The sequence below is a fragment of the Calonectris borealis genome, chromosome 1 (genome assembly GCF_964195595.1).
Source record: "Calonectris borealis chromosome 1, bCalBor7.hap1.2, whole genome shotgun sequence".
NCBI classification, from domain to species: domain Eukaryota; kingdom Metazoa; phylum Chordata; class Aves; order Procellariiformes; family Procellariidae; genus Calonectris; species Calonectris borealis.
The window spans coordinates 187,160,943-187,174,269 of record NC_134312.1 but is presented as its reverse complement, the minus strand read 5'-3'; the positions used below and the strand labels follow the sequence as shown (position 1 = coordinate 187,174,269).

General features: G+C 39.4%; 1 protein-coding gene across 2 annotated transcripts in view; it reads left to right on the top strand.

The window, feature by feature from the left end:
* Positions 1 to 13,327, top strand: part of ENOX1 (ecto-NOX disulfide-thiol exchanger 1) — a 376,506-nt gene that overhangs the window by 310,728 nt on the left and 52,451 nt on the right. For both annotated transcript variants that reach the window (XM_075139390.1, XM_075139385.1), the window contains one exon: positions 2,180 to 2,297. In XM_075139390.1, the coding sequence (XP_074995491.1) occupies positions 2,180 to 2,297 (118 nt within the window). The remainder of the gene's footprint in view (positions 1 to 2,179; positions 2,298 to 13,327) is intronic.

Genomic DNA, 13,327 nt, shown 5'->3' with positions numbered 1-13,327 from the left:
AATGGCACTAAATGTAACATCCACATGAATACCAAATGAATTCTTTATTATCAGTGCTATTACGGTGAATACCAAATGACTTCACAATAATGGGACACTTAAAATAAAATGTTAGCATAATTTATTGGTACAAACTGTATTTTGCATTTTGTTCACAAATATTTCATATAAGTAGTGGATAAAGCCTCTGTTCAATTGAAAGTTGGGAAGTTGGGGATTGATGTTTGTCTTATCTTTTAGAGAAGTATAAAAATATGATTTGCCTAGTAGATTATTTCAATGATATTAAGACCATCCCTTCTTAAACTAACTTTCTGTAAAGGGATGTGGTGTGTCATTCATTTGCTGGCCTCTAAATCTTTAATAAACTGAAATGTGTAAGAGCTGGACTTTCCAGAAATGTTAATTCACTAGTCATTTTTTTCAAATATTATTGCCTTTTGTTTTTCTAAGAGGAGGACAACGAAATTCAAAAAACGTGCGAAGGCTCTCGCTAAACCAATATATTTTAGAAATGCCTGTTTTTCAGATGTGAAATATGATGGAAATGTACCAAAGAGCACCTTTGATTTAAATCATATTTTATAACCATGACATTATCTGCTAATTTGTTTAATTACCTGATCACCTTCCCTTTTTTTCGGAATTTAGGAAAGCTTTGCTAGAAACCCAAACCCAAAGCAAGCACTCATATACATAGACATTCTCCGTGGAAGATTATTGGCTTTGCTGATAATATAAACATTGATGCATCAAGGACATTTATCCCCTAAAGAGGGAGTAAATGTAAGCGGATGTCTGCTCATGTATGCAGTATACTTCCCCAGGAAAAAGTGCACCTGGCCTTTTCCAATAAGGAATTAAGAAATGGCTTGCTAATTTCTTCCAGAGGTACCTCTGATTGTGTAAGACACTGGTTGATAATTTACCTTTTTAATCCCTTTTTTTAAATTTAAAATTATTCTCATGTAAAACGCCCACTAATTAGCCTCCTTGCCTTTGCTGGGATTAATGGACACATGTACATTTATGAGAATATTTGAGATCTGCTGATGAACCAAGGGTACAGCTCAAGGAAAACGCCTTCCCTTTTTTCACGCAGTCCCTCTCTGACAGCTTATTGTTAATTGCACGGAGCAGTGGTCGGACTCCTCAATGCCGTCTCCTCCTTCCACGCGACTCTTCCTTGTTTCAAAGATTTCAAACCACCTCTTTGGGAATTAAGCTCTTTGTCGGCAGAAAAATTAGCTGTCTGCGAACTGAAAAGGCCGACACTAATCACGGTGCAGCATCCCCGTGTTACACCTGACAGGATTATTAGGACAAAATAGAGTCCTCTCAATCTTCTCAGCGCTGCCATTAAAAAGCCAGCCTCTACACCCGCGCCAGCTTTTCTACCCAGAACAAAGACCGTCTAGACTCCCACAAAGCCCGCGTGCCTGCTGATCATTTACTTAATGACATGTGCACGGGCTCCCTGCCTGCCTGCCCGCCCGCCCGCCCTTGCGGCGGTCGCCCAGAAACCGGGCTGTCTGCGCTGGCACTCGTTTTGGATCAAGATGCAGAGATTTTCAGGACAGCGTTATTGGGCTGGGTCTTTTAAATCCAAGGCTATCTGGGCATAGGGACAGAGGGTGAGATTCCTTTGCCCAGCATTAGGCACCCACAGTATAGAGCGCTCCATCTGCACTGGCTGCTCTCGGCTCCCTTTACCATCGCGGAGAGAACTAGGCACTTTTAGGGTGTAGTTAATATGACTGTTTAATGGAGACACCTACATTTGGCCGGATGAATCCTACCCCAAGTGGCAGAGAGAAGCAAGAATTATCTATACTGTAAGCAGGCTGACAATCTCTTTATCAGTCTGCTTCATACACAATTTTAAGCATTATCCCTGCTGTTAAAGCATTCTGATATGTTTAGTAGAACTAAAGATCACTCGATGTGGAGATTCACTTTCTCTCTTGTTTTCCCTGAGTGTTATTTTTGATAAACTCCGTTCTTTCACAGGAAGAATTCCCTGTGCTACTGTTGTTATAGATATTCATATACAAATAAATATGATTACAATGATAAGTCATGTATAATTAAAATCAGAGCAGTATTAAAAACAGATACTAAATAATACATAATGACTTTATGGAAGTTAATACTGACAAAAGGTCATTTTGGGTTTTAGGAGCTCCGAAATGCTCACAGTGAACAGCTCATGGGAATCCGCCGGGAAGAGGAGATGGAAATGTCCGATGATGACAGTGGTGACAATCCCAGTAAAAAGCTGAGAGCAGATGATTCAGGTAAAGTCAAATCCCTCTATAATGTCAAGTATATACAACTGTTTTTTTTTTAAAAGTGAACAAAAACTTGTGAAAGTGACATATTGATAGCTGATTATATAAGACAGTATCTTATTTTAAACCCTCATAAATTAGTTATTTAATTGATGCAAGCTGTCTCTAGGAGGTGTCTGTCACCTGCTATGATCCATAATGATGAAAATTCTCCAGTTCTGCCCTTGGCTGGAAGCATTATGTTTCTTTAGCGTGCTCGCTGCAGTCTTGCATAACAGTCTTTCATTTCATGATTGTAACAATGTCTTATTATGAGACCAGCTGAAATTATGTTTTGGTCAGTATTCTCTAAGCCTTACCTATCTTTTCAACAAATACATAGTAATGTATAAGCTCTTTAACAAATAACGTTATACCATTTTAACTGTGTGTTTTGTGGAATTAACTTTTAAGGGTACGTACTTCACAATATGGTACTGCATACTGCATTAATTCACTCTCGTTAGATGGCTATCATGAAAGAAAGAACAAGGGTGCTTGTAATCTGTGGAAAGAAAAGAAACTTTTTCGGCCTTCTACAAATACTCTGCTATCCAGGGTGGACACTCCAAGAGGTGGCTCAGAAGCTGCCTGAATTACTGACTGGTAACATGATCTGGATGGACCCTTTGCTTGATTTCTTGATTTCGTGACATGGGCTAATAAAGTTGTGAGTAGCTAGAGTGTCTAGACACTCATCTTCAGAAAGAAAATTTACAGAGGCTGAAGCCAAAGCATGACTGGGAACTACCAGCCAGCAGTGACCTTTAGGGAAGGTAAAGAGGGAGAGAGTAATATGGAAAGAAACTGAGAGCCTGATGATAAGGATAATTTTGATCTAAGCCTTTGCATACAGGCACCGTATTAAGAAAGGAAAAAATTTCATCCATTCTATGGTTTCAAGTCCTTGTATGCCTGCACAAAACTATGAATTCAAGCTTACATAGAGAAGAGCTCTTTGTCTCCTCCTGTGACAAGATGCTGTGTGAGGTCGAATGACTCCAGAAGTAAAGACTGAAGGAAGGAGTGTCATTCTAGCAAAGAAATTTTTACTACAGCATCTCTCTTGAGGGGAGATTTAATGTTTTTCCTGGAAGAAAAATTAAACAATAAAACCTGTAAAGAGCAGCCTTAATTTTTGCTTGGTTAATTATGTGGGTTTGAATTTTCTAGATGCCATTAGCAAACGTTTGGAGCTGAGACAGTGGGTCTCTGCAAACAAAGCACTGCTGGCAATCAGAGATTTTTATGAATGTCTAATCATTTTACCTTGACTATGTCCACTCTTACGGAGGGAAGTCATTAGAATTAACAACAGGCAGACAGAACCAGGAATACCAACAGCCTGCACTCCAGAAGAGGAGTAATGATGTTTTGAACTGTCATACTTATCAATTCAGCTAGGTTTAACATAAGCATGCTTAGGGCAGAGCTATGCTGGGCGTTCTTTTTGTAACATCACAAATAAGAAAGCATCTTTGGTTTTCTTCCATGAAAAGGGACATCGCTATCAAATATTTTGATATTTCTGAGATTTCTACAGTGTTCCATCCCAAACAACTTCTGTTTATTTATATTGTTATAATGTGGGGACTTGAGTCCCCTCAGTGATAACAGTAGCAAACCCAGTACTGTGTTGCATACTAAATCAAAATTTAGTGGTATGAATCCACTTGAGTACTTGTCCGTCATTGTCTATTGTACCATTCATCATCCTCTTGATCTTAGTGGAGTTGATCCAGCATGCTGCATACATAGAGTCATCCCGTTCTAAAATTAATTTTATAGCTTTCTTCTTCCACCATTAGACTATCAACTACAGCAAGTGGATTTGATTCTTCTGTCATTGACAATAGAGGGAACTTGGAATTAAATCAAAAAAGTTATTGGGCATAAAACGTTGGTAAATGAAAAGAAGGTGAGAGAAGGACGTTTATTTTTTCATTTTTATATACATAGAAGTGATTCTTCCTTCCTCCTTTTAGCATTTTTTTTAAATTACAATTTGTGTTAGCCGCCTTCTCTTTTTCTTTTTTTCTTTCTTTTTGAGTATGTCATTCTAGAACCACCTCTTTATCTCACTGGAGTGGCTATTTGTATTCACAGTAACCTCTGTTCTACAAAGAATGTCTTTTAAAGAATCTTTTATCACAAAGAAACAATTCTGCACAGTAAGAAAACATTGGCACTTTCTTTACTTTTAACCCCTTTTCTTAAATTGTTTGTCTAAATGCTTAACCATGGGAAGGCCAAGGCTGGAATAACACAAAGAAGATATTGTGCCTCTTCAATTCAAGGATAGCATGCACACATAAAGGCTTAAAAGTCTAAATCCAAAAGTGGCTGAAGCAATGAGATGTGATGAATTGGTTTGGATAGTTCCAGAGTTCTGGCTGCCTGTCCTGCCATCCCAACAATTTTCTTGAGAACATTATTTTTCAGCCTGCCCTACTCGACAGTGGGAACAACACTGCTGGGAAGTTACCATCCCCAAAGCTACAATAAGTGACAGGGATTCCCCCAGGTTCCAACACCTGTGTCAGATCTTTTTTCACTAGTTCACACGGTTAAATCACCCCTAGTACAAGAAGGCTCAATTAATTCAACAATTTAGAATGGGTCAGTGTCCCAATGTAATTTCTTCTGCTAACTCGAGCATTTTCATTCAGAAATAACTCCACTTCTCTGAGCATCTAGATAGTATGGTGCTGCGTGTGTCACATTTCCTCACAGCTAGACTGGTTAGAACAAAAACTCTCCTCTAGGATAGCTGAAGAGAAACCTATTCATCACCCTGAAAAAAAGAGAGTGGATTCCAGCCCCAACATTTGAAAACACAGTGCAACACATTTAAGCCCTGAGGCTGTGCAAAAGGACTTCAGTGCCTGAATGCTTATCCAGACTTGCTGGACTTCAGGTTTCAGAGGAACATTACATTTTGCTGAGGCCTGAGGATTGGGGGTAGATGATGAAAAAGCTGTTTATAAGAATGGTTTGCTTATTTTCTTCAAGTTGTTCAAGATATTAAGTCATGCAAAAGATCAAGTCGTGGTGCATATTAGAAATCTACTAATAGCCATTTGTTTGGGAAGATTTGGGCTTGCTACTCGTGACAACGCAGAACAGCTCCAGGGGCACTTGTTGCAAAGTGCTTCTCTCTATTTTAGGCTCAAATCCTCTTCTTTCACCTGCCAATTGCTCTTCTAGTTTATGAACCTTATTTACTGATATCAGTGACTCGGTGGCAGAGCTGGAATGAGAATGGGGACCGTCAGCCTCCTGGACCTGTCTTCCACCCTCGAGTCCATGTTGCAGAGCTGGGGCACGGCCTCCTGTGCCCAGACCTTCTGCTCCTCCAGGTGTGTTACAGGTCATTCTCCTCAGACTTAGTTAGTACCCTACTCTATCGTGTGCAAGCTGAATCTTCAAGGAAAAGGAAGGCATTGCTACCTGCTTGTTCTTTTGAAGAGCATTTCAAACTGCTGCAAGGACCCCACGAAGATCCTCCCTGAAGATCCCCCCAGGGAAGCCAATAAGTTGGCTGAACTAGCATGGTGCCTAGTTTATAGGAAATCCTCCTGGTTTCACAGACTAAAGGTCATTTGCATTACGGGGAAAGCTGGCAAAAGGCTGAATCTCACCTGTGGGATCAGCTATTCCTTTAGAATGATGTTTTTTTCCCAAAATTCAGCCTTTAAACAGTGATTTTTCTGCATTGTGGATTTTGGAGTTTGAAAGGGAAAAGAGGATTGCTGAAGTAAAGCTGGGACATTGCTAAGAAAAAAATAATAATGATGATTGGCAACTCAGTTAATACATTTGAAAGTCAAGGTGCAGCTACTGAAGCATTAGCTCAGGGGAAAAAAAAAGAGATTCAGTGCTGGAGTCTAGAGGATATATGAAAATCTTCAGAACGATCAGGATTTATGGATGCTTCGTCTCCCACCTGCTGGCACTGGGAATAAGGATCCACATGTAAAAGCCTCCAAAGTAATTTTAAGAATTAGTGAAGTGAAGCTGTGTGTTGTAGAAAAGAGCTGAAGTTTGGTTTATGCCTAGAAGGCACCTGTAATTTTACTTTAAGGGGAGGTGGGTTAATCTCTTCCTTTTGCAGTTCTCAGCGACGTGCCATTAATTCTAACAACTCCAACTTCAGCGAGAGACTGCGGCTGGCACCGCAGAAGAGACAGAAATGCACAGTGCTTGCAGAGGGATGCGGGAAGGATAGTCGCGTGATTAAGGCTTTTGACTGGGATCCCAGAGCTCTGGGCCAAATCCCAGCTCTGCTGCATACCCCCTGCCTGCACTAATCAATGAATTCATGTTATCTCAGTTGCCTACTATCAAATAGAGGCAACGATGCTTCCTTTCATTCACCCGCCTCCTGTCTTGTCCACATGGACGGTAAATGCCTTGGTATAGGGCTCTCTCTGGTTGAACGGACTTGCAGTAGCCCACCCATTGGGCCCCTGGAGCATTTCACCACCATTGTTTTACCTGTGATGAAGTAACTTAATAACATCTCGGGGACTGCATGCAAATAATAAATTGCAAGTTATGTAGCGGAAGCCCAATTTGAACACGTTAAGATTGGTGCTGCCTTCCAAGTCAGGACAGTTTAGGCCTCTCTGACAGGATTTCAAACATACCTAAAGTAGGTGCCAAACTTAAACATTGCAGCTCTTTCTGCCTTGAACAGTAGGTTGGATCTTTAAGTGCTCTCCTGAACAGATCTCTCCTATTTGCAGCATCAGATAAGTCAGCTGCCATAGAAGACAGGCTGAACAGTAGGCAGTCCATTCCACCGAAGAGTGTAAGTCCTCATGAAAGTTCAGTATTTGAAAATCGCACTCCTGTGCACACAGCATAAAACAGACTTTGTGATATTGTTCATAAGTCTACCTTGAAAGTTGCAAGCCTGGCAAGTCTTCAAGGAAAGCCTGAAACAACACCAAAGTGATCTGTGTGATGCTTATTCATCTTTTCTCTGCAATTCAATCCTCTTTTTGCATTTTCTAAGGCTTGTGTGAATGCAGAGATGCACACGTGGAATGGAAAATGTGTTTTATAGCTGGATTAAACTGGTAGGAAAGCTTTCTATAGCTTGTTACAACTTTGAATAGAAATTGCTGAACCCCAGCTGTGTGGAGCTGAGCTTTGCTCTTCTTTTTCTTCTGACTGGCCCAGTGTCATAGCAGATTTCATGTCAGACCTTCCTCTTCCTTCTGTTCCCAGGGATCAGATATTTCTCCCTTCCTTTCTTGTAAGTCTAATCTTTTGTTTTTATGGGAGATTAAGTTTTAAACAAAAGTCTGACCTATTTTTCTGTCATTACCTCTCCATTCCATAGCTTTTCGGCATCAGAATTCGTGAAAGTAATACTGATATTTAACAAGCCCATAATCTCCCCTTTTTCCTTTTAAACACTTGTTAATAAAGATAATGTAAAATAACAAAATGTATTTATTTTAGAAATTAATGGGCTAGCATTGTTTTTTTCCTCAAATAAATCAATACCATTTCAAAGCCATCAGCAGCTGGTGTCGTAATCAGCCCTGGGGTAATAAACATATAAAGGCGTATGAAGAGGAAAATAAACCCTGTTAACAGAAGCTACTAACCAGGTTTTATAAGCAATCTCGAAGAAAAGAACATATTTAAAATCTGAAGCTCTGAATTGTCACTGTATTGACACGGTCCCCTGTCTGGCCGGAGAAGACAGCTGAACAACCCTTTTGAGCTCTCCGAGTGGAGTAACTTCCCTTTGAATGGAAATGCTCTGGACACAGCAGACAATCAGCTTTGCTCCCAGGGACCATCAGGGATGATCACTAGAAAGCAGCACAAGATGATTACTCCCTCTATGCCAGGAAAAGTCTGCTTTAGTGTCTTTCACAGCATGCCAGTTCAGAGCTGTTATCATCAGGCAGACTCCAATTTTGTGCCTTAAAATGCATTCCATTTTTCCCACAGCTTTTACAAAAATAAGCTGAAATTCAGGAAGCATATAGGCAGGGACCTAATTTTATGCCCCTGGTTTTAAGTCCATTTGGCTCTAATAATGCTTCTTGTGCAGCTGAATTTAGCAGAAATGCCTTGATGAATCAGGGCTGAAGATATAGCTGCCAAGCCTATCTTCCCTAGGGAATAAAGCCAGCCTTGTCCTGTCCCAGGTACTGGGCCAGTTCCTCTGGAGCATGCACAACACATCAGCTTCGGGATGAAGGTCTGTGCTGGTCCTGTGGACACAGCAGTGAAGGGGTTAACCTAACTTTCAATTTTTAGAGGAAACAGACACTTCAAAGGCATTTTCCTAATATGGTTTTAGGAGGCTGTCCCATTTACTACAAAACAAGTCTGTTGCGCTTTGATGCTTTTCAACTGCCAGAAATACTATTATCTAGATTACATTTTATCATGTTTTCTGGGTATTTCATACTGATAAGGTTTTATGCAGGATCATTACATATGAGAATAGATTTAATCCTGTTTTTAGTAAACTTTAAGGACACTGAGGGATTATTTATGTAACAAGATGCAAAGTTGCTATGGAAAATGCTATAGCAACCTAACATCTTCACAAAACCAAGCAGCCACTTGTGACAGCAATCTAAATTTACATTTATTTTAGTGTCATTTTATTGACATTCTTAGTATCTCATTTTGACAGCATGTTAAAATATGGTTTACCTTCATGCTAGAACAAAATTAACAGCATGTTGTTGGAATGAAGATGATGCTTATAATTTTTGGAGATAATTTTAGCATATTTCATTTTGCGTAAATAGCATTAAAATAGTAGTGAAAAGAAGTTTGGGTGCATTCGCTCTATTTGTAATGGCACAAACAATGCACATTCAAAGTAATATTTTACAAGTCAGTGAAAGTTAAACTGTTTTTATTTGCTTTATATCTGAATGAAAATATTCTTGAGAAAGAAATGATTTTGTTATTAGAATTTATTTCAAATCCTATATCTTTTATTATAACTTCCCCAGTTCAGGATACAGGCTATAATTTTTCATTAGGTTTCATAAAGCAGGGCATCATTTCTGAATATGTAGACTTGCAGTTTGATATGGAATTGCCCTATTTAAACAGGACTTTTCTAAAACGTAGGATAACAATACACATTGCCCCTTAGGAGGTTAAATAAAAAAGGAAAGAAAAAACAAATATAAAGCGGCAAAACAGTCTGAACTCTGTCCTGTGCTCATTGCAGTTAATAATGAAACTCGCACTGACTTCAATGGGAGCAGAAGCAAGCTCTGTATATTGATTTTCTCCATCCCCCTCCATTAAGAATCCTGAAGTGCGGCTGTAACATTGTTGAAGTGGGATGTTGGCAGCAAAATCAATAAAAGACAATATTAGAACATATGCTGTTTTCAGCTTCCTCACAATCTGATATAGCTGGTATTAGCATTCTTCTCCAAATTACACTTCATGCTTTCTATAAAGTGACCTTCCTTATAGTGCCCTCTCCAATATAAAGCTTTTGTGCTCTTACTCTCATATTTAGCCTTCAAGAGAATGAGCCCTATTTATAATAGTGAAGACAGTTGATTCTGAACAGAGCATAAAGAACAGATTTCTTCAAGAGTGGCTTCAGCCTAAACCCTATTTCTGACCTCCAATGAAAGATCATTTCTATTATTGTTTAAACTAAGCTCTTGGTTTTAGGTTTTCTTAATTATGCTGCCTTTCATGCCCTGTTGTTTTTAGAAACCCTTTTCACCCCAGCACATTAGAGAAGCTTGCAGATGTTGCTTGAGGTGGAGATTTAGGTACCTTCTTATCCATCGTTAAATCCAGGAAACATCAGCCATTGCCAAGGTGTCAGAGGAGATAACGATCAGAAAGCAGAGTCTTTTCCAATATCAGTACAGGCTTCTAAACTCATAATTGCAGGTTTGGGGAGCATCCTTATGTCACGAGACATGCAAGGCTGGCTGAAGTTTCCAAAGCATTAAAAGCTTCCTTTTCAAAGCATGCAGCTTCTCGTTCCTTGTGTGTCCAGCTGACTGGCAGTCTGTGATGTGGTTGCATGCCAGGGGTTAAAAACACACCCAGCAGAGCTCATTCTTGAAGCTGGATGGCCACAGAAACTCCCAAATCTACTACTAGATAGTGATGCTGGTTTACTTTGGTGAATGAATCTTAGATTCAGAGGAGTTTCATGATGTCCTGCTCTTTGGGTTTGGCTTAAAGACCATCTCAAGAAAATAAGCTTCTTACTGATGACACGTATGCATATATTGAAGGATTTGGTTCATAAAGTTGAAAGCCAAGTGGATTCAAAGCTGCTTGGAGGTGAGTGATCTTCTTTTAGTCTTATTTGGTTTTAGATTCATGGCAGAGAGATGAGAAAACAAAGAACAGTCCTCTAGGACGTGAAATGACTGACTGATGAACTAGATAGATACCATACCAAAACCATACCATTTTATTCCACTTCTCCACTAATTCCAGCATGTGACTCCTTGAACACCAGCATAAAGAACTCTAAAGGAGGAAAATTTGTTTCTTCTTTGTTAAAAGAAAGGTGGGCTTTTTGGTTGTTTTTTTTTTTAAATTAGGAGTTCTAATGGCCTTTTTTTTTTTTTTTTTTTGCTTTTCAATGGGCGAAACACTTTGCAACCTTTTTGTTTATTTATGCAGCCCTGCCCATATTTCATGCACAGCAGGTTTCATCAGGTGCAAGAACTATGCCAAGCATGTCTTTACAGCACTTGTATCCAGTGATTGCTGAGCTGCTTCTACAACTGCCGAGTGCCCACCTCACATGTCAACCAGGGATCTCTCTGAAGAGATTTGGATGGTTACTAGTCCACAACACCAGTTTCTTCATCGCTTCTTTGTCACGTGTCAGACATAGACTGTCTTCCCTTTTAAATTTGTCTGAGCTCTGAAGACAAGTGAGCACTTTTAACAGTCGAGGAAGAAAATGATAAAAAGCAATAGCTCTCCTCATGTTGTTCTATTATCAGATAGTCATTCTGTCTCATCATGTTTTGTTGATAGGTTTTGAGATGCTTGTGCTGTTAGACCTTGATCCCACAAGCTACTGCCTGCTGCTTGGAGTGTTTGCACTCCCCTTCTGCTCAACACCCACAGATACAAAGTCCTAAGCAGTGGCTTACCCAGAAAGTCTGGTACAAGGAGTATTTCACAGTTATCTCTTCAAAGTTACACACTTTTTGCAAATTTATTAAATTGCCTGTTTCTGAAAGGACTGGAAGTACCACTAAGCTCTGTAGAACCCTGTCATATGCAAGTTTGCCACACATTTTATTTTTCAGTGGCTGAGAAAATACCTACTATACATGTCAAATTGTGGAGAAGCACAGTGGCCTCTCTTTGCAGATACTGAATACGCTGAAGGCAGGATGGAGGGGAGAAAAGGAGGCTTGCAGATACAGCTCTTCTGGACACTCTTCCATTCACATAAAGATTAAATGGCTCAAGAAATGCTGCCTCTGAATGTGAGAGTCAAGAAATTACAAGCTTCATGTGATCATTTGCTTATGCCTTCTAAAGAGGTGAAAACATATTCCCATATTTAAGATCCTTTTTTATCTAAGGCCAAAGTAACTGAGCAAGTATTTCAGTATTATGCATAATTTTGAAAGAAAAATTAGCTCAGCCCTCCAATCAAGTACAAGATCAGAGAGATAGCTGGATAAATGCTCTCCTGCAATTTAAGGTGCAATAGAATTTTGTACAAAGGTGGTTTATCCTCACATTTATAGAAAGCACTTTACATTTACGAACAAAATTTGCCCATTATAAATCAGAACAATTCAAAACACCACAGTCACTTAAAACGCTCAGATCAGCCATTTCTTCTCTAATGAATGTGACAAATTGAGGGATTCACGTGCATGCTGTCAAGTTTGTTTCCAAGTAGCAATGACAGTTTCTTCATGTTTATAAGTCCTACAGATTATTTTTTCAAGTTGTCGCAGTGGTGCTGCGCCTGAATGCAATTTCTAGTTCGAATGCCAACAGCAGCAATGCAGCCGTGCATCTTATAAATGCCAGTGTTTATTGTTTAAGTCTGAATAAAAATATAGCAATTACTTTGACTCCTAAGAAGTAACTATCAGTAACCCACCTCTACAGAGGTTTACCTATATAACATTTGAATATCCTAAGTAATTTATGTATCACATGTATGCACATACAATCCGTTTATGCAATATACATAAGATTAAAATAACGTATATGAAACACTGAGCATTCATCAGCATCTCTTGTGCTATGCAGAGTTCAAATGTCTGTACCCTCAGTTGCAAAGCACCATTAATAGAAGCAGCTTTTTTCCATTACTGATGTGGGAGAGGGTCATCAATGCCACTTGGCATCTCCCCAGTAACCAGTGCTTTTCTTACTTGAGTGAACATACTCCTTCCCTCTCGAGACTAAAATCTCCTCTGTTCATTTTTAGCGTTACAGGAATACAGTAATTTTTTTAATATCATTGATTAGAGGAAAAAGTCACTTCTTTGCTGGCATCTTTAAAGGACAATCTCTTAAAAGTGTTGTAACAGTTCTACTTCTCAACTAGGAAAAAAAGCAGAACCTCTAAAAGAGATTCAGTTCTTGATTAATTATATTTAACTGAGGCAGCAGTTATTGGTAAACACAAAGTATCTGAAAAATTCACCTCATCACAAACCAAATACTCTAATAAGCAGTGAAAAAGAGTGATTTTTACTGAATTTTGAAAATATCTGAGAACTGCTACTATTTTTGATCAAAGTCATACCCCTACATTTTCGTATGATGGCTTGCTTCCTACGCCCCTGGTTCAAGAGGAGAACCAAGCAGGAAAGCATCGCAACAACCAACCCAACTAACAGTCCACCCATCACAGTTGTCTGTGCAGAGCCAACTCTTCCCTCTCCTGTCTCCCCTTATACATATGCCAAGTCAGTTGGGCTTGGTACATATCATGGGTGGTGGTAGAAGAAATGCAACCCAAAAAGGAGAGG